Here is a 20,734-nt window from a genome sequence, read left to right on the forward strand (position 1 = left end):
AGATGCAAAAATCCTCACTAAAATACTAGCAAACAGAATACAGCAACACATACGAAAAATTATTCATCACGATCAAGTGGGATTCATCCCAGGGATGCAAGGTTGGGTCAACATACGCAAATCAATAAATGTGATACACCATATTAATAAACTCAAACACAAGGACCATATGATCATCTCTATAGATGCTGAAAAAGCATTTGATAAAGTTCAGCACTCATTCATGACAAAGACCCTCTATAAGTTAGGTATAGAGGGAAAGTATCTCAACATAATTAAAGCCATATATGCCAAACCCACTGCCAATATCATCCTGAATGGGGAAAAGCTGAAAGCTTTTCCTTTAAGAACAGGAACTAGACAAGGATGCCCACTCTCACCACTCCTATGCAACATAGTGTTGGAAGTACTAGCCAGAGCAATCAGAGAAGAGAAGGAAATAAAGGGCATCCAGATTGGAAAAGATGAAGTCAAACTGTCCCTGTTTGCAGATGACATGATCCTATATATCGAACAGCCTAAAACCTCTACAAAAAAACTCTTGGAATTGATAAATGATTTCAGCACAGTAGCAGGATACAAAATCAACACACAAAAATCAGTAGCATTTCTTTTCTCCAATAGTGAACATGCAGAAGGAGAAATCAAGAAAGCCTGCCCATTTACAATAGCCACCAAAAAAATAAAATACTTAGGAATTGAGTTAACCAAGGAGGTGAAAAATCTCTATAATGAGAACTACAAACCACTGCTGAGAGAAATTAGAGAGGATACAAGAAGATGGAAAGATATCCCATGCTCTTGGATTGGAAGAATCAACATAGTGAAAATGTCCATACTACCCAAAGTGATATACAAATTCAATGCAATCCCCATCAAAATTCCAAAGACATTTTTCTCAGAAATGGAAAAAACTATTCAGACATTTATATGGAACAATAAAAGACCACGAATAGCCAAAGCAATGCTCAGCAAAAAAAATAAAGCTGGAGGCATAACACTACCTGACTTTAAGCTATACTACAAAGCTATAATAACCAAAACAGTATGGTACTGGCATAAAAACAGACACACTGACCAATGGAATAGAATAGAGAATCCAGAAATCAACCCTCACACTTACTGCCATCTGATCTTTGACAAAGGCACCAAGCCTATTCACTGGGGAAGGGACTGCCTCTTCAGCAAGTGGTGCTGGGATAACTGGATATCGTTATGCAGGAGAATGAAACTAGATCCATACCTCTCACCATATACTAAAATCAACTCAAAATGGATTAAGGATTTAAATATACACCCTGAGACAATAAAACTTCTTAAAGAAAACATAGGGGAAACACTTCAGGAAATAGGACTGGGCACAGACTTCATGAATACGACCCCAAAAGCACGGGCAACCAAAGGAAAAATAAACAAATGGGATTATATCAAACTAAAAAGCTTCTGCACAGCAAAAGAAACAATTAAAAGAGTTAAAAGACAACCAACAGAGTGGGAGAAAATATTTGCAAAATATACATCTGACAAAGGATTAATATCCAGAATATATAAGGAACTCAAACAACTTTACAAGAAGAAAACAAGCAACCCAATTAAAAAATGGGCAAAAGAGCTAAGTAGGCATTTCTCTAAGGAAGATATCCAAATGGCCAACAGACATATGAAAAAATGCTCAACATCACTCAGCATCCGGGAAATGCAAATCAAAACCACATTGAGATACCATCTAACCCCAGTTAGGATGGCTAAAATCCAAAAGACTATGAACGATAAATGCTGGCGAGGCTGCGGAGAAAAAGGATCTCTCATACATTGTTGGTGGGACTGCAAAATGGTGCAGCCTCTATGGAAAATGGTATGGAGGTTCCTTAAACAATTGCAAATAGATCTACCATACGACCCAGCCATCCCATTGTTGGGAATATACCCAGAGGAATGGAAATCATCAAGTCGAAGGTATACCTGTTCCCCAATGTTCATCGCAGCACTCTTTACAATAGCCAAGAGTTGGAACCAGCCCAAATGCCCGTCATCAGATGAGTGGATACGGAAAATGTGGTACATCTACACAATGGAATACTACTCAGCTATAAAAACGAATGAAATACTGCCATTTGCAACAACATGGATGGACCTCGAGAGAATTATATTAAGTGAAACAAGTCAGGCACAGAAAGAGAAATACCACATGTTCTCACTTATTGGTGGGAGCTAAAAATTAATATATAAATTCACACACACACATACACACATACACACACAAACGGGGGGGGGTAAGAAGATATAACAACCACAATTATTTGAAGTTGATACAACAAACAAACAGAAAGGACATGGTTGGGGGGGAGGGGGGGAGGGAGAAGGGAGGGAGGTTTTGGTGATGGGGAGCATTAATCAGCTACAATGTATATCGACAAAATAAAATGTAAAAAAAATAAATTAAAAAAATAAATAAATAAATAAAAAAAATAAAAATAAAAACCAGAAAACACAGGACAAATGGACCAGAAAATAAAAAGTAACAATTAATAAAAAAAAAAAAAAAAAAGAAATGGGAAGAAGAAAATAATAACAAAAAATATACCTGTGGATCCAGTTATTTCAGAATATAGTATGAAAAGAATAAAATAATGATTAGATTCTTAATGGTTTCCATTCCAGCTAAAATCCTTTTTTTTTTTTACTTTTATTTTTTAATTTTTATTTATTTATTTTATTTTATTTTATTTATTAAGAATATTCATGAGATACTAGCTAATTGTCACCCCCTCCTGCCCATGATGTGAGGGCTAGATTCGTACTGGGGGCACACCCACTACCAGAAATTACTGTTGTACTTGTCCGCGCCCAATTATCCCCCGACCTCCGTCCCCCTCCCCCTTTCCCCCACTCCACTTTGTAGCGCTAGGAATGTTCCCTCCCTCTGTTAGACCACGGCACTGCTGTGGTCATTCCAATAGCTAACAGTAATTGAGCACTTACTTTCTGTGAGACATTGTTCTAACATGTGTTTACTTACCTGAATAAGTAATATGGAAGAGAAAAGAAATAATTTTTAACCACATATATCTATATGTATTCATTGAATGTATCTCACAAGGGAAATGGTCTTGAAATTTTAAAACAGTGTTGTAATTTGTTGTAAAACAATGCTGAGACTCATTAGAATGAAACTTAGGTTTAGAATATGGCAGGGAATGGCATGCAGCGCTCCAGAGGAATAGATATGTAAGACAGGTGTCAGAATAGTGCTGCATACTAGAGAATATATATATATATATGCTTAAAATTCTTGAACTAGAAGGTAGTAATGTGCAGGAAAAACCAGTGGTTGACAGCAGGAGGAGAAAGAAATGAATTATATATCATTTTGTGAAACTCCTACAAGCTAAAAGGAAGAAATGCATGTTATATTCCTGCTAGAAGGCTTAAGCTAGGGATTGGTAAAGACAGGGGAGGAAGGGGATGGGGAGAGGGTGGTCAGTGGATACAAAATTGTAGAGAGATAGGAAGGAATAAGATCTATTGTTCTATAGTAATATAGACAGACTACAGCCCACAACAAACTACTGTATACTTCAAGTAGCTAGTTGAGAGGATATTGAATGTTCCCGACACAAGTGACAAATGTTTGAGGTGACAGATATGCTAAATACCCTGATATGATCATTGCACACTGTATATAAATGTACCCAAATATCACATTGTACTCCATAAATATATACAATTATCACGAAGCAATTAAGAAAAAAGAAAAAGAAAAAAATTCAGAGACAGAAGTAGATTAGAGTTCACCAGAAACTGGGGGGAAGGAATAATGGGAAGTTATTGTTTCATGGGTACAGAGCTTCTGTTTAGGATGACAAAAAATTTTGGATATAAATAGAGGTGGTGGTATCTCAGTGTGGTTTTGATTTGCATTTCCCGGATGCTGAGTGATGTTGAGCATTTTTTCATATGTCTGTTGGCCATTTGTATATCTTCCTTAGAGAAATGCCTACTTAGCTCTTTTGCCCATTTTTTAATTGGGTTGGATGGCTAAAATCCAAAAGACCCTGAACAAGAAATGCTGGCGAGGTTGCGGAGAAAAAGGAACTCTCATACATTGTTGGTGGGACTGCAAAATGGTGCAGCCTCTATGGAAAATGGTATGGAGGTTCCTCAAACAATTGCAGATAGATGTACCATACGACCCAGCTATCCCACTGTTGGGAATATACCCAGAGGAATGGAATCATCAAGTCGAAGGTATACCTGTACCCCAATGTTCATCGCAGCACTCTTTACAATAGCCAAGAGTTGGAACCAGCCTAAATGTCCATCATCAGATGAGTGGATACGGAAAATGTGGTACATCTACACAATGGAATACTACTCAGCTATAAAAACGAATGAAATACTGCCATTTGCAACAACATGGATAGACCTTGAGAGAATTATATTAAGTGAAACAAGTCAGGCACAGAAAGAGAAATACCACATGTTCTCACTTATTGGTGGGAGCTAAAAATTAATATATAAATTCACACACACACACACACACACACACAAAAAAAAAAAAAACGGGGAGAAGATATAACAACCACAATTACTTGAAGTTGATACGACAAGCAAACAGAAAGGACATTGTTCGGGGGGAGGGGGGAGGGAGGAGGGAGGGAGGTTTTGGTGATGGGGAGCAATAATCAGCCACAATGTATATCGACAAAATAAAATTTAAAAAATAATAATAATAAAATAAATAGAGGTGGTAGTCACACAGCATTTTGAATGCAATTAAGTCCAGAGAATTGTATGTTTAAAAATTCTTAAAATGGCAAACCTTGTTATATATATTTTACCACAATAAAATTTTTTTTTAAAAATGAAGCATATTTTAAATTAAAAAATGTGAAAAGCTGTCACATAGGTGGATTATATCTATTTTATATAACCTCAGTTGTAAGATTAGAGCTAATGTGCAAAACTAGATAGAATTTAAGCTTGAATATGGAAGAAATTTTGATAGATTTTCCCAGAGAGAGAACTTTGAGTTCCCCCATGTACAAAGATAGGTTCAATTACTCCTCATAAAGAATATGATGGAGATTATTTTGAGAACAGGAGGTTTCTGGAAAAGATACTCTTTCAAACAATGTACTATGAGATCTTCTCAGGAAAACTGTTCTTTAAGAGGCTTGATGTCTCTACATTGCATCTGGCTTGACTTCCATAGATTTTCCTGGAATATTTAATCACACAGTTGTGTCTTCAAGTTCTCCTGCTCTTATCTATTTTCTATTTTAAAGTGTCTTTTTTTTCATATTGAATATTATTTTCTTTTTTTGGTTTACTTAGTAACAGGAACAATAGTGTATATTTGGATGATAAGTTAGCTCATGTCAACTAGTTAGTTATTAACATACGTAGTCTCTTAACAGTTTTATTACAAGACCAAAATTATGTGTATCCAAAAATTAAGTAGAGTGGGAAGCAATTTGCTACAGCAATCTGCAAGTTTGTTTCTTTCCGTTTGTCCCAACTTTCTGATTTACCAAAGGCATGAAATTATAACAAGCATTGAAGTGAGGAATGATCTGCATTTTCTGCACTGATGAGAACATCAGTTTAGAATAAAAAGATATAAATACAAAAACCATCAAGTTTGGTGTTAGCTTTTTCTCTTCTCTTGTGCTTCTAGGTTTGAAGCTCTGTTTACTGCTCTGGAAAAGAGACAGAGAAAGCTGGGCATTGCTAGCTTTGGTGTCTCTATTACCACCATGGAAGAGATCTTCCTTAGGCAAGTAATACTCTTTCTTAAAACAACATAGGGAAAAAAAGAACCTTGGAGGGAAAGGACCATGTCTTAGTTCCCTTTGTAAACTTTCCAAACTTTCAGATTTCACACAATAGAAATTTGAGAGCAGTGAGGTCAGCGTCGGGGGTAGGGGGTGTTTTGGAGCCGTTGCTCTGCCACGGTTACTGTGTTGCCTGAAAATAATGTTCCTGCCAGGCAGTGAGTAAAAAAAGACAAGGACTTTTCTTAGTTGAAGGTTGCTACTCATATTCTCCAAACAAGAAATTTTGGGATAAGGTTGAAATGAAATGCTTTGTACTTTTTTTTTTTTTAATGTAGGGTTGGTCACATGGAAAGTTCACAAACAGATATTCAAGATAAAAAGACTTCCTCCCAAATGAACAAATTCTCCATCACGAACCAGGATAGGAATGTGTCAAGAAATGTTAAGAGCATAGATTCTCCCACTCTGAATGAAAGCCCTACTATAATATTTAATACCGGGGTAAGCACCTTTACTAAGAAACCTGGTATAGATTTGCACAGGGGCACATTTTGTTTTAATACTTGAATGAAAGGAGTACGGAATTCTCAAGCACCACAGACCCAACCAGATGTGGAACAGTCTGTATCACAACCTAATCAATTTTCTAATGTGGAAGTGACGGGTTATAGATAAAGGTATCAGTTGTTTACGTAATAATCAAGCATGCATGATATTTTAGGTTATTTAAGTGTTTGTAATGGGAATTGTTACTGCATAAGGAATTATTCTCTAATCAGTATGATTCTCAGCGTGGGAAGTCTCTTCGAGTTACCAAGCATTTCTTTCATTCTTCTTCTAATTATCCATTCCTTCTACATAGCACCCTGGTTTTCTTGACTATCAAGAGTCTGAGGAAAATCATCCTGTTGAGATTTTAAATGTATTACATCAAAAGCCAGACTTTGAACATTTTACTTTTTCTATTATAGCAGAGTTCAGCAAACTTTATGTAGAGAGATAATAAATATTGAAGATTTTGTGGGCCACATGGTCTCTGTGACAGTTATTCAACTCTGCCATTGTAGTAGGAAAAAGACATGACAATACAGAAATGAATGGGCATAGCTGTGTTCTAATAAAACTTTGTTTACATGAAGAGGACATAATTTGTTGACCCTGCCTTATATAAACAAAAGAATGATCTTACTATGGTGTACCATCATACTATGCTTAGGATCTATTCCAAGTAGATAGAAAACTTTATGTGTTTATATCACATATTTTTATACCATAAAATTTTATGTTTACACCATAATATTTCAAAGTGTTCATCTTAATAAATTTCAACAGGAATTTCAACATGAATGACCTGTTTAGGTCTACGACTATTGTAATATTATGTTTCTCTGTTCTTTCTTTAGTATTCCCTCTACAACCAGCAGTTCCGTGCCATGTTCATAAAGAGGATGATGTTCAGTTGGCGCAACTGGAAACTCCTTTTGCTACAGATACTGGGGCTCGTAGGTTGCTTTGCCTTTCTCTTAAGGGCTGGTAACACTTTGGAGAATGATAATATTAGGCAAATGGATTTGGGTCAATACGGTCAAACCATTGTGCCTTTTTCTATTTCTGGGAATTCTAATTTGACTACAAATCTCTTAAAACACCTTGAGAGTATGCTAAAGTCTGACAACCAAAGGCTTAAGGAAGTGCAAGGTAAGGCTCATTTAAAAAAAAAGACTGCTCTTAGATGATCTGCTTGTGTCATTTCCAAAGGAAGATCTTAATTGTCATATTTAGCTACCTGCTCTATTCCTTTCCCACTAGACACCAATATCTTCGAGGCAGTTAAAGTCAATACATGCCTTCTTTAAGACTACTAGTCTCAAAATTAATTCTTAGTGGAGACACTTTGTCTACAGGTTGTCTACAAGAAATTTGTTGTTCCTTTCAAGTACAAAACAAAACTTGTCAAAATACACTTTACTGTGAAATTAAGCATGGATTTTTTTAAAAATTCTGACCAGAATGTAATGTATCACATGAAATCCAGGCCTCACAGCATGGAATGGTGGTCTCAATTTCTGAAGGCTTATTCTTCAGTCTTCTAAACTGGTCCTATCTGAAATAAGAATACTGAAGACTTAACGGGCTAGCTCCTAAGAACATATTTATTTATAATGTAATAATAATAATAGTTTGCATTTACTGAGCATTTGTTTTTGGTTAAAACTGTGCTAAACACTTTACCTGCACATCATCTAATCTGAGTAATTACTCTATTTGATAAATACTTTTATTACCCTCAAATAAATGAGGAGCACTGACATTTGAGGAACTCAAGTAATTTGCCCTGAATGAGACATCTACTAAATATGGAGACTTGAATTTAACCTGATCTGCCTTGCATCTACAAACTTACCACTCAGTGCAACACATTACCTCTATGAAACATAAAGTCTGTTCTCTTCCAAGTAATTACTTCCACTCGGATACTGTGTTTTTTTCCTTTAACTGCCACCTGATGGACAATATTCTTTTAGGTTGGCCAACAGCCTGCATGATTGGCAAGACTGTTCTCTCTCCCCCCTCCCTCCTCTCCCCCCTCTCCCCCCTCTCTCCCCTCTCTCCCCTCTCTTTCCCTCTCCCCCCCCTCTCCCGGAACCCCCCATCCCCTTTCAGGTTCTGTTGTAAGGGATGAAAATACATTTGGAAATGTTGATTGTTCCTCATAAACCTAATCCTGATTCATCAACCTATGAATAATAGATTGATTGATTACAATTAATTGTCCCTATTGCTCCTCCCTTACAAGAATAGTATATAAGCATTTGCTAACCAAGGTCACACAGTAAAGAGAGAAGATAAAGAAAGTATCCTGATGCATAAAATGATTATTTTTATGTTACAGTACACTGCTTATATTAAAACTGAATATTCTTTATTGTTATATTAATAGTAAGACTAAAATGCAATAGAACAATATAGCAGCCCCCTCACTGATATCGATTTTCAATTAAATGTTATCTTTCTGTTCATTAGCTAAAAATGATCTAAACATAGAGAGGAATTCTTTAAGCTCAGCCAGATCAACTTTATTTTTTAAAAATTACATGCATTTTTTTAAAGTTTTGCTCTAATTATCTTAGCCATAGAACCTTTTACAATTGCATTCTACTAATTCTTTATGGTTCATCTCTATTCCAAACTCTATGCCTTTTTAAACCTTATTTTAGGGTTAAGAAAGGGCAAGAAATCCTTTATAACTTGCTGTCTCTTTCTCCCAAACTACAGGAAAATATTTTCCAGTGAGGAAATAGAATTCTAGGTAATTTCTCATCTTTAATTTTCCTTGTGTTATATGCATTAACTCTGCAGAAATCTCTGTTTACTTCTAAGCAGAGCAATGAAATAAGTGGATATGGGCTTTGGAAAGGTATTCTAGCACAACAGTGTCTGATAAAATGCCACGTGCCTTTCCAAACTTCTGAAATGAATGTTTTCTCTTCTTTCACAATTTAGATGTATGCCTCTTTTAGGGTACTTATCACATTGAATTACAATCATACTTTTTTCATCTTTCTCGCAAACTAGGATGTGGGAGGTGAGGAATTCCTTTATATCTCTAGTACCCAACCCAATTCTTGGCACATAATAAGCATAAAATTAAATATAATCTTATTACATTGAATTGAACATGGGAGAAAGACTGAAAAGGGGAGAGACTAAAGTCAAAGAAGTCTGCTGTGATATAATTGTGATAGTTTAGGCAATAGAGGATAAGGACCAGAAACAAAATAGAAAGACAGAAGGAAAGAAGAGAGGTTCAAATGATTTATCTGAAGTGGAATGAATGGATTTCATTTTCTTTTTAGATATGGTGGAGAGTAAGAACCAGTAACACTGCATTTGATTTTTTAATTGAATTTTTATTTTGAGATAACTGTTGGTTTACAGTTGTGAAAAAATAGTATTGAGAGAGCCTGTGTACTGATGGTAGCATCTTGAAAAGCTATAGCACAATATTCCAACCAGGATATCACATGATCAGGACACATAATATTTTCATCACCACAAGGACTGCCTTCATTGCCATGCCCACTTCCTGTTCCCTCCCTCCTTAACCCTGACAGCCACTAGTCTGTTCTCCATTTCTGTGGTTTAATCATTTCAAGAGTGGCAATGGAAAAATGGAATCATACAGTATGTACCTTTTGAGACTGGAATTTTCACTCAGCATTATTCTGATTGTTGTGTGTATCTGTAGTTTGTCTGTTTTCATTGCTGATTGCTATTCCATCATATGGATGTACCACAGTTTGTGTAATCATTCCCCCATTGAAGAACGTCTGAGTGTTCTGCCAGTTTTTATCCATTATGAGTAAAGCTGCCACAAAAATTTGTATGCATGTTTTTGTATGAACATAAGTCTTCATTTCTCTTGGATATATGTGTTCTCATATGATAGTTCCATGCTTAGTATTTTAAGAAACTACCAAATTGCTTTCCAGAATGGCTAGGCCATTTCACATTCTCACCAGCAATGGGTGAGTGATTCATTTTATCTGCATCTTCCCTAGCATTTGGTGGTGTCATATTCTTATTTTAGCCATTCTGATAAGTGTGTAGTGATATTTCATTGTAGCTTTAATGTACCTTTCCCTGATTTGCAGTTCCACATATTTTCATGTGCTTATTTGCCATCCGAATATCATCTTCAGTGAAATGTGTGTTCATCTCTTTTGCCCATTTTCTAATTTGATTTTTGGTTTTTTGTTTGTTTGTTTTTACTATTGACTTTTGAGAGTTCTTTATTTTATCTCCTCCTGTAGATTGTCTTTTCATTGGCTTAACAAGGTTTTTTGCAGGGCAAATCTTTTAATTTTGATGAAGTCCAATTTTTAGTTTTTTCCATTATGGATCTTGCTTTTGATGTCAACTCTTAAGAACCCTTTGCCTAGCCTGAGATCCTGAAGATTTTCTCCTAAAAGATTTGCAATTTTCTAAAAGTTTTATAGCTTTACATTTAACATTTAAGTTTATGATCCATTTTGAATTAATTTTGTTATAAGGTGTTGTATGTGAGTCAAGGTTACCTTTTATGCCTGTGGATGTCCAATGCTCTAGCAGAAGTTGCTCCATTTATTGAATGATGATATCCATTTAATTATTTTGCACCTTTATCAAAAATAAGTTGTATGTGTGGGTCTATTTTGGGGTTCTTTATTCTTACATTAATCCATGTATCTATCCCTTCACCAATGCTACACTTGAAAGCTGGTAAACTGATTTATCCCACTTATTCTTATTTTTCAAAATTGTTTTGGCTATTTTAGTTTCTTTGCTTTACCATATAGATTATAGAATATGCTTCTCTATACCTAACCAAAAAATTGCAATTTTGTTAGAAATTGATTTAAATTTATCAAGTTGAGGATAATTGACATCTTTACCATGTTGAGTCTTTCAATCCATGAACAAAGTATGTCCCTTCATTTATTTAGAAATTTTTTGATTTCTTTCATTAATGTCGTGCAGTTTTCAGCATACAAGTTTTATACATAGTGTGTTAAATTTACACCTAAATATTTTAGGTTTTCAGAAAATGTAAATGGTATTAATTTTATTGTCTGTGGTTATTCTAGCACATAAAAATACAATTTTATTCTCGTATTTTCATCTTGTATCCTGTAACCTTGATGAACTCATTTATCAGATCTAGAAATTTTTCTTGTTGGTTGATTGAGATATGTAGACAGTCATGTCATCTGCAAAGAGCAGTTTTATTTCTTCCTTTGTAATATGCATGCCTTTTATTTCCCTCATATGTATGACTACTCCTGCTCACTTTTGGTTTTCGTTTGCATGGAATATCTTTTTCCATACCTTCACTTTCAGTCTATGTTTGTCTTTAATATCATTTGTGCATTTATTATAATTTCTTTCTATGTGGTTACCATGGGGCTAATGTAAAATGTCTTGTACTGATTAATAGACTATTTTAAGCTGATAGAAATTTAACTTGGTCACATAAAGTTACTCTAGACTTCCCCACACATGCAACTTAAATTTTCATTGCCTTCATTTATTTTTTATTAATTTTTTGTTGCCTTAATCTATTGTGTGTTTCTTAGCTGTTGTTGTTTTTTGACCATTTTGACTTTAAACCTTCATACTAGAGACTGGAGAATTTACATAGCACCATTACCTCAATGTGGTATTCTGAGTTTAGATTATGAATTTACCTCTACTGGTGAGTTTTGTACTTTATGTGTTTTCCTGATATTAATTATTGTCTTTTCAATTCTAGTTGTAGCACTTCTTAAGCATTTCTTGTCAGGCCAGTCTAATGATGATGAATTTCCTCAGTCCAGGCAGGGCTTTATTTGTCCCTCATTTCTGGAGGATAGCTTTGCTAGATAAATTATTCTTGGTTGACAGTTTTTCTTTATTTTGTCTTTCAGTACTTTAAATATATCATTCCACTCACTCTTGGCCTGCAAGGATTCTGCTGAGCAATCTGTTGATAGTCTAATGGGGATTACCTTATGTGTGACTTGATGCTTTTCTCTTGCAGGTTTTAGAATTATCTCTGTCTTTGACTTTTGACAGTTTGATTATAATGTACCTTGGAGAGGATCTTTTGGGATTGAAACTAATTGGGGGCCTTTGAGCTTTCTAAACCTAGATGTCCATATCTCTCACAATATTTAGGAAGTTTTCAGCTATTATTTCACTAAATAGAGTTTGTGTGCCTTTCTTTACCTCTTCTCCCATTGGAACACCTATTATTAAAACATGTTTTGCTTAATGTTGTCCCATATCCTTTGTAGGCTTTCTTCATTCTTTTAAATTTTTGTTTCTTTTTTTCTCCCTCAGATTGTGTTATTTCAAAGACCTGTCTTCAAATTCAGAAATTTGTTCTTCTGCTTGATCTAGTCTGTTTTTGAAGCTCTCAATTGTATTTTTCATTTCATTTGTTGCATCCCTCAGCTCCAAAATTTGTTTCATTCTTTTTTATTATATCTATCTCTTTTTAAAATTTCTCATTCAGATCATAAATTGTTTTTCTGATTTTATTAAATTATTTCTCGGTGCTCTCTCATTGAGTTTCCTTAAGATTGTTATTTGGAATTCCTTGGCAGGCATTTTGTAGCTGTCCTTTACTTTGGCTTCTGTCACTGGAGACCTATTGTGTTCCTTTGGGGGCATTATGTTTATTGCTTTTTTATATTTTTTGTGTCACTTATGTTGATATCTGTGCATATGTTGGAATAGTCACTTTTCCCAATTTTATGGAGTAGTTTACATAGGAAGAGACTGTATCTTGTAGCTGAGTCCTAGGGTTAGGCATGGTGCATTGGCCTTGCTTTTGGGTGGACTCAGTAGCGTAATCTTTGTTCAGAGTCTTCAGCTATAATCCTCCTCACCAATGTCTGTGAATGTCTCAGTGGCCTACACTATGGGAGTTGTGACAGCAGTGATACGGGAATGCTGGGCTGGTTGTTGGGTCAGTATGTGTGCATGCAAAGGACCAACAGGCTGACTGGTGGCTTCTATCAGGTACAGGGCTACTGCCCAACTGGCTGTTAGGCTAGGCATGGGAGCACAGCTCTGCAGTTGTCTCTACTGGGGGTGATACACTTCTAGACAAGCTGTTGGACTGGAAGCAGGTGAGTGCAGGTATGGCAGGGTCAAGTGGCTCTGCAGACACCTCTCAGGGGAGGTGGGGGGTGCTGCCTGGTGGTGAATAGGTGAACTTGAGTGCAGCAGGGTCTGGTGGCTCTGTGGAGGCCTGCCTGAGGAAACAAAGCTGCTGCTGGATCAGCTATCAAATGGGGAGCAGGTGGTGCATGAGTGCAGCAGGAGGAGGCCTGCCAGCACAGGTGGAGCCACCACTCAATCTTCTGTCAAGGGGGAGCAGGTCTGTGTGGGTGCAGCAGGGCCCTCCAGCTCTGTAGAGGCCTGCTAGAAGAGGTGGGCTGCTGCTGAACTGGCTGTTGGGCCTGCACAGGCATCTGTGGCCTCAGTAGCCCAGCCAATTGTGCAGAGTGATGCACACAAATGTGCTGGACCAGTCAGCTGATTGGTGGCTTCCCCGCTGTGCATGTCCACCTCTTCTCATGGGGGGAGGTTGCCTTGTGGGTTCAGACATTGGGGACCTTTGAGCTTTCAGTAGTTCTGTCTATGAGGACTCTCCTATAGCAAGGATTTCTAGCATTTGTGGTGGCAAAGGGAATAGCTGGTGTTTTCCAGCTTACCTTTTTCCCATAAACAGAATTCCCACCTGAATCCTAGCCAGTCCCTGCAGAAAGACAGGGTGACGGAAGCAGGATGACCTGCTGTCCTCTCTAGGATGCTATCCTGAGCTTCCATGCTCCACAGGCATTTTGTCCCTCCCATGGTGCTCTGCATGGTACTTCCTCAGTCACTTCAGTCAAAATAAATTTGTTTATTTTTTTGTTTTGGTTCCTTTTTGTGGAGGGCATGAGTGCCTGACAACTCTATAGTTGGCTGCCTTCCTCACAATTCAGAGTTCCTTAGAGAAACAGACCAATAAGAGATAGATGATAGGCAGATAGATTAATAGATGATTGACTGATTGATAGAGGTTTATAAAAGGAGATTTATTAGAGGAATTGATTCATGTGCTTATGAAGGCCAACAAGTCCCATGATATGCCATCTGCAAGCTGGAGACCCAGAAAAGCCAGTAATTCATTTTGAGTCCAAAAGCCTGAAAACCAGGAGCACTTGTGTATAAGGACAGGAGAAAATGGATGGCCCAGTTCAAAAAGAGAGAAAGAATTCCCCTTTCCTCCACCTTTTTGTTCTATTTGAGCCTTCAGTGGATTGAATAATGGCAACTCACTTTGGTGAGGGTGGATCTTTCTTTACTTAGGCTACTGATTCAAATGTTAATCTCTTTTGGAAATGCCCTCAAAGACACACCCAGAAATAAGGTTTTACCAGATATCTGGGTTTTCCTTAACCCAGTCAAGTTGACACACAAAATTAACCATCATAACATGTGTAGAATTGTTAATAGTATTCCTTTATTATTTGTATGCTGTCTGCAGGATGAGTAGTGATTTCCCCTATTTTATTCTTAATATTGGTAATTCATGTCTTCTCTCTTGTTTTTTATTCTTTTTCTCTCTGTAATTTTGCCTGGGTATTTTCTAATCACCTGTCTTCCAATTGCCTGGTCTACTTTTTATTTGTGTCCAACCTGCTTGAGATATATATTGAATTCTTAATTATAATTAATGGGCCTGGTTTATTTTCAATTCTAACATCAACATTTGATTATTCCTATGGACTCCAATTCTCTGGTAAATTCTCTGTCTTTAATACCTACTTCACCTATGGATCTGTTTCTATTGTCTATGCTTTCTCTTGGCTCTGTTTCTTGGCATACCTGGTAATTTTTTCATTCAGTGCCAGATATTGTGTTTGAGAATCATAAAGATTCTGCATGAGATTATATTCCCCATAAAAGGTTCAATTTAACTTCTGGCAGGCAGTAGGATTGAGGGAAGATCTAAATCCAAGCAGAGATTAAAGTGATTTGAGACTGGGTTGAAAATTTTATAAGAATTGATTTATTTCCTACTAGTATTGCTAAGATGTAGTCCTTCCTGAGCCCCACTGAAGGCCTGGGGATTTACCAAGGCACCTCCCCCATTTATAAATCTATGAAGATCTCAAAGAGAAAAAGGATTTAGAATGTTGAACTTGCCTCAGTTTATTTCCATTCTTCCCAGGGTCTTGGCTCCAAAATGTTGATTGCTTTCCTAGATCTCTAATATCATCATTGAGAGGATTGTTTAAAAATCTTCTTATCCTGCTTTTCTGGTTTCCAGAGGAAGGTTTTATCTGCTCTGATATAAGCAACCAAAGCTATAAGTGTGATAGAGTTTGGACATGTTGTCCCCCCAAAACTCATGTTGAAATCTGATCCCCAATGTGACAGTGTTGGGAGCTGAGTCATGGAGGTGGATCCCTCATCAATTGATTAATGCTTTTTGTGGGGGTGGGGGTAGTGAGTGAGTTCTCACTCTCTTAGTTCCCCTGAGAGCTGGTTGTTTAAAAGACCCTGGCACCTCCCCCACTATCTCTCCCTCTCTCTCTTCCTTCCTCTTGCTACGTGATCCACCAGCTGCCTGCCACTTTCTGCCATGAGTAGAAGCAGCCTGGGGCCTGCACAAGATGCAGTTTTCTCAGAATCATAAGCAAATAAACTTCTGTCCTTTATAAATTACCCCGTCTCAGGAATTGTGTCATAGCAATACAAAAATGGACTAATACAATGTGGAACTGTTTATAAATCAGTATAAGACAGATAAGCGAGTCTATGCCATGTTGCCTATGTTTCTCAGTGAAGTATTTAGGCTATAGACTATAAAGTGAGAACACCTCGAATTTAATGATGAAATAAAGTACTTGAGGGGAACAGCAAATGTTTGAAACAATTATTGTGGAAATATTGAAAGGAATGAGAAGTAAAATTATTTGTTTCTCTACTTAGATGTATATTGTAGATGATGTGTATTGTGGATACACTGACTAATATTGTTTCCTCACCCTAGGTAACCTACCAACTTACTTGAGGACAAATAGAGAATGTATTCATTTATGTATTATTGCACTTTCCATTGAGGTGAAGGCAAATGAAACACTATTTACTGTTCTTTTCAACAATGAAGCATACCATTCACCATCTGTGTCCCTGGCAGTGTTAGACAACATTCTTTTTAAGTCACTTTCTGGTGCTAATGCTTCTTTAACAGTCTTCAATAAACCTCAGCCACTCCCTGATGATAGGAAACACAGTAGAGGGTATGTTATTCTTTTCATTCATTTTACACTTTAAATACATTCTTCCCACCCTGTCTGATTACATTTATATGATAAAAATAGCTATTAATAGAAATCTGTATTTTCTGCCATGTTAATTTTCTTATATATTTTCTTTGCTCCTTCTTCTGTAGGTTTGCATATGGACAGCAGGTGGCCTTAAATATACAATTTGGCATGGCTTTTTTGATCAGTGGCTTTTGTCTCCCGACAGTGGCTGAGAGAATGACAAAAGCCAAGCACATCCAGTTTCTGAGTGGGGTCTCTGTCTTTGCGTACTGGCTTTCTGCTCTATTATGGGATTTCATTATCTTCTTCATTAACTGCGGCTTACTACTGGTGAGTGTTAGATACAGTTTCTTGAGGGTTTATTTTTCTTCTGTACCCCATGGATATTTTCTGTTCTAATGTTTCTGCCAATAAACTATCTTTGCTCCTTGTATTAGAAAACACACTGCAAAGTCTCATGGCAGAAACTTCCTCTCCCAAATCCTTCATCAGAAGAAAGTAACTTTTTTTGCAAGAGCACAAAGACCTCTCATGAATAATTTCTTATTTATTTTCTCATCAACTTATGCTGACCACCCCTGCAAACTGCTCTAATGATGGGTAGATTGTTACCTGTGATGTCTCATACTACTCAGTCTTGTCCAGTTTTTTCATCTAGTAAGACTGACTACTGTATTTCCATTTTTTCTAGTTTCCCTTCAAGTCTTTATCAATTTATTTTAAAAATTATATTGAACACCTCCTATCATCTGGACACTATCCTGGAATTCAGTGTGTGTCTTGTTTAAATCTAATCTAATGCTATCTCTGAGTCCTCCTACAGGAGTTCCTAATCAAAGGAACTGTGTACAAGATCACTATTTTAAAGCTAAGCTAGTACCCAGTAATTCCAAATTGTGATCTTCATGGGAATAAGTGCATTGCAGAATACATCATATACTGTAGAGCTAAGTGAGGTTTATTGTTCCTATTTACCCCAAATTTATACCCATCCAATTTATATCAATGAAGAATGACAGTAAGAGTAAAACATTTATGAATGCATACCATATTACTCTGTTCCCTAGTAAAATGTGGTCTCTTGTATGTTCCAGAAAACTGCCCAACCATGTTAACAATTTCTTTCTTTTGGTGTGTATGTGTGTGTCAGTGTGTCTGTGTTTGTGTGTGTGTGTGTGTGTGTGTGTTAGGGGTGTACGAATGTACACACTTTGGAGGTCGTAAAGAGTAGAGAGTGTAAAAGATACGGTGTATATAGAGGGGAAATCATTGGAGGGTAGAGGCAATTTTCTTCCCTAATAGTAGGTACAAAGAATTCCAGTGTGAATAAAAATATGACTCATTCCTGAAGTAGTTCACTGTTTAGTAATAGACATAAGCTAACCATAAAAATAAAATAATTACGACAAAATATGTTGATTTATGTCATAAAAGTATGAACTCTCATTTTCCATTCAAAACATTACCATGTACCAGAAAAATTACTTTCTCGTTACTTCCTTTCTCCCTCCTTTTCTACTCATCTCCTGATTTTTCTTCCATTTCTTTTTATCATTTCCTTTTTCTCCTTATTCACTTTGTTCTTAAAAGTACTTGAGATAATTTATTTGAGTTCTGTGCACTGTACCCTCAAAATTATGTGAATGTGTGTGAGTATATGTGTGTGTGAATGTGTTGGCCTTTATTATGTATATTGACATACTTTTTGGAATAAAGAAAATAGAGAAACATTCTTATCCCAAGGTTGAGAGATAGGAAGTTCCCTTTCTATACATTCTACATATTGCCACACACATCATTGTGGTCAAGGATCTCCATGCTGGAAGTGGGAGGGAGAGGGTTGTTGTTGATAGTATGGAGAGAAACTTCAGTACAGAGATCCCCAACTTAGAATGAACTGCAGGAAGTTCTCTTTCTATACATTCTCCATCTTTCTGCATGTATTACTATGGCCAAGAAACTCCATGCCATCCTTTTCAACTCATAAATTACCAGGCAGCATGGCAAGAGCAAATCCCTTTAGAGGGCCACTAATTACATCTGTCACCACAGGAAGTAATGAAGTGGTCAATGAGCATTTTTTCTGGCACCATTATATTCCTTCTACCAGTCCTTACCAACTTATGCAGTACACACACGTGCTGAGAGTATTGGAATCAATCAGATAATTCCTGAATCTTAAAATCACCTGCACTGTTGTAGCTGCATTTCCAAAGGTTTGATGTGTCGTATTCAAAGTATTTGTTGATTTTTTTAAAATATAAAATTTTAGGAGAATATTGCGTAAATACTACACGGTTAAGGATATTCTTGTTGCTTTTATGGTTTATAGCTTAGTTTAATGTGGCCAAAGAATAAACAATTTAAATAATTTGAAAGTTATTTAAAAATTGGTCAATTTGATGTATGCTCTAATACCACATAAGAAGAATATGTATTCTCACTTCCAAATTTATTTTATGAAGATAAAAGGCCAGACAAGGATACTACTAGAAAAGAAAGTCAGGCTGATATCCTTGATGAACATACATGTAAAAATTCTCAACAAAATGCTAGCAAACTGAATTCAACCGTACATTAAAATGATTATACATGAAGACAGTTAACAGGTAAAATGTTTGTCTCCTCCAAAACTCATGCTGAAATCTTGAATGGACTCCTTCAGTCTGAAATGAAAGGACACTAGACAATAACTACAATCCAAATGAAGAAATAAAAAGTAAATTAAAAGTATCAGTAAAGTTGCAACATAGGTAAATGTAAAATATATTAATGTATTTTTCTTTGGAACTCTTCTATTTTTCTATCTGATTTAAAAGGCAACTGTACAAGGTCAAGGATTGGGATTTCTGTACTGGCCAGCCACCAAAAAAAAAAAAAAAGTTAAAAAGCTACTGCATAAAACAATAATTATAAACTATGCTGATGGGCACATGATGTATAAAGATGTAATTTGTGATAATAACAGCATAAGAAGGAGATTAATAAGTTATATAGATGCAAAGTATTTGTATAGTATTAAAATTAAGTTTGTACTAACCTAAATTGTATTGTTATAAATTGGATACTAATGGTAATCCCCAGAGCAACCACTAATACAATAACCCAAATATAAATAATTTTAAAAGCCAATATAATTAAATGGCACGAAAGACAGAATGGATGAATAGGAAAATGTAAATGATATAAGACATAAAGTGGCAGAAGTAAGTCCTTATAAGTAATTACATTAAATGTAAATTAATTAAACTCTCCAAATAAAAGGCAAAGATTGGCTGAATGGATGCAAAAACATGATCTAACTGTATGCTCTCTATAAGAGACTCACTTTGGATTCATTGACACAAATAGTTTGAGAGCAAAATGATTAAAGGAAGATTGTACTTCTTCAAAAGACTGCTGGTGTGGCTTTAATAATATCATTGAAAACAGAGTTTAAGACAAAAGTTGTTGAGATGGACGAAGAAGAAATGTAAACTGTTGCTGCTGTTGTCAAAAAGTTTTGTGGTTCCTCAAAAATTAGAGATAGAAATACCATATAACCCATCAATTACACTCCTAGATTTATACCTAAGAGAATTACAAACATATTTTTTAAAAACTTGAAAATGAATATTCATAGCAGCATTATTTATAATAGCCAAAAAGCAGAAACAACCTAGATGTTCAAAAACTGATAAATGGATAAACAAAATATGGTATATCTATACAATGGAATATTACTGAACCATAATGAGGAATGAAGTGCTGATACATGCCACAAAATACATGAACCTTGAAAAATTATGATAACTGAAATAAGCTAGGCACAAAAGACCATTATTTTATGACTCTTCTTATCTGAAATGTCCAGGATAGGCAAATCCATAGACACAGAAAGCAGATTAGTGACTACCACAACCCTAGGGGAAAGGGGTAATGAGTGGTGACTGCTTAGGGGGTACAGCAGCTCTTTATGGAGGGATGAAAGTGTTCTGGAAATAGATAGCAATGATTATTAAATAACATTGTGAATATGCTAAAAACCATAGAATTGTACACTTCAAAATTATTAAAACTGATTTTTTTTGTCTGAATTTTACTACAATTTTTAAAATAAAAATA

General features: G+C 36.0%; 1 protein-coding gene across 1 annotated transcript in view; it reads left to right on the plus strand.

The window, feature by feature from the left end:
- Window positions 1-20,734, plus strand: part of LOC134381046 (phospholipid-transporting ATPase ABCA3-like) — a 121,070-nt gene that overhangs the window by 54,423 nt on the left and 45,913 nt on the right. Inside the window, exons 16-20 of the mRNA XM_063101133.1 lie at window positions 5,681-5,779; window positions 6,116-6,281; window positions 7,184-7,478; window positions 16,354-16,603; window positions 16,756-16,964. Of these exons, the coding sequence (XP_062957203.1) occupies window positions 5,681-5,779; window positions 6,116-6,281; window positions 7,184-7,478; window positions 16,354-16,603; window positions 16,756-16,964 (1,019 nt within the window). The remainder of the gene's footprint in view (window positions 1-5,680; window positions 5,780-6,115; window positions 6,282-7,183; window positions 7,479-16,353; window positions 16,604-16,755; window positions 16,965-20,734) is intronic.

Source organism: Cynocephalus volans, chromosome 6, assembly GCF_027409185.1.
Source record: "Cynocephalus volans isolate mCynVol1 chromosome 6, mCynVol1.pri, whole genome shotgun sequence".
Lineage (NCBI taxonomy): Eukaryota > Metazoa > Chordata > Mammalia > Dermoptera > Cynocephalidae > Cynocephalus > Cynocephalus volans.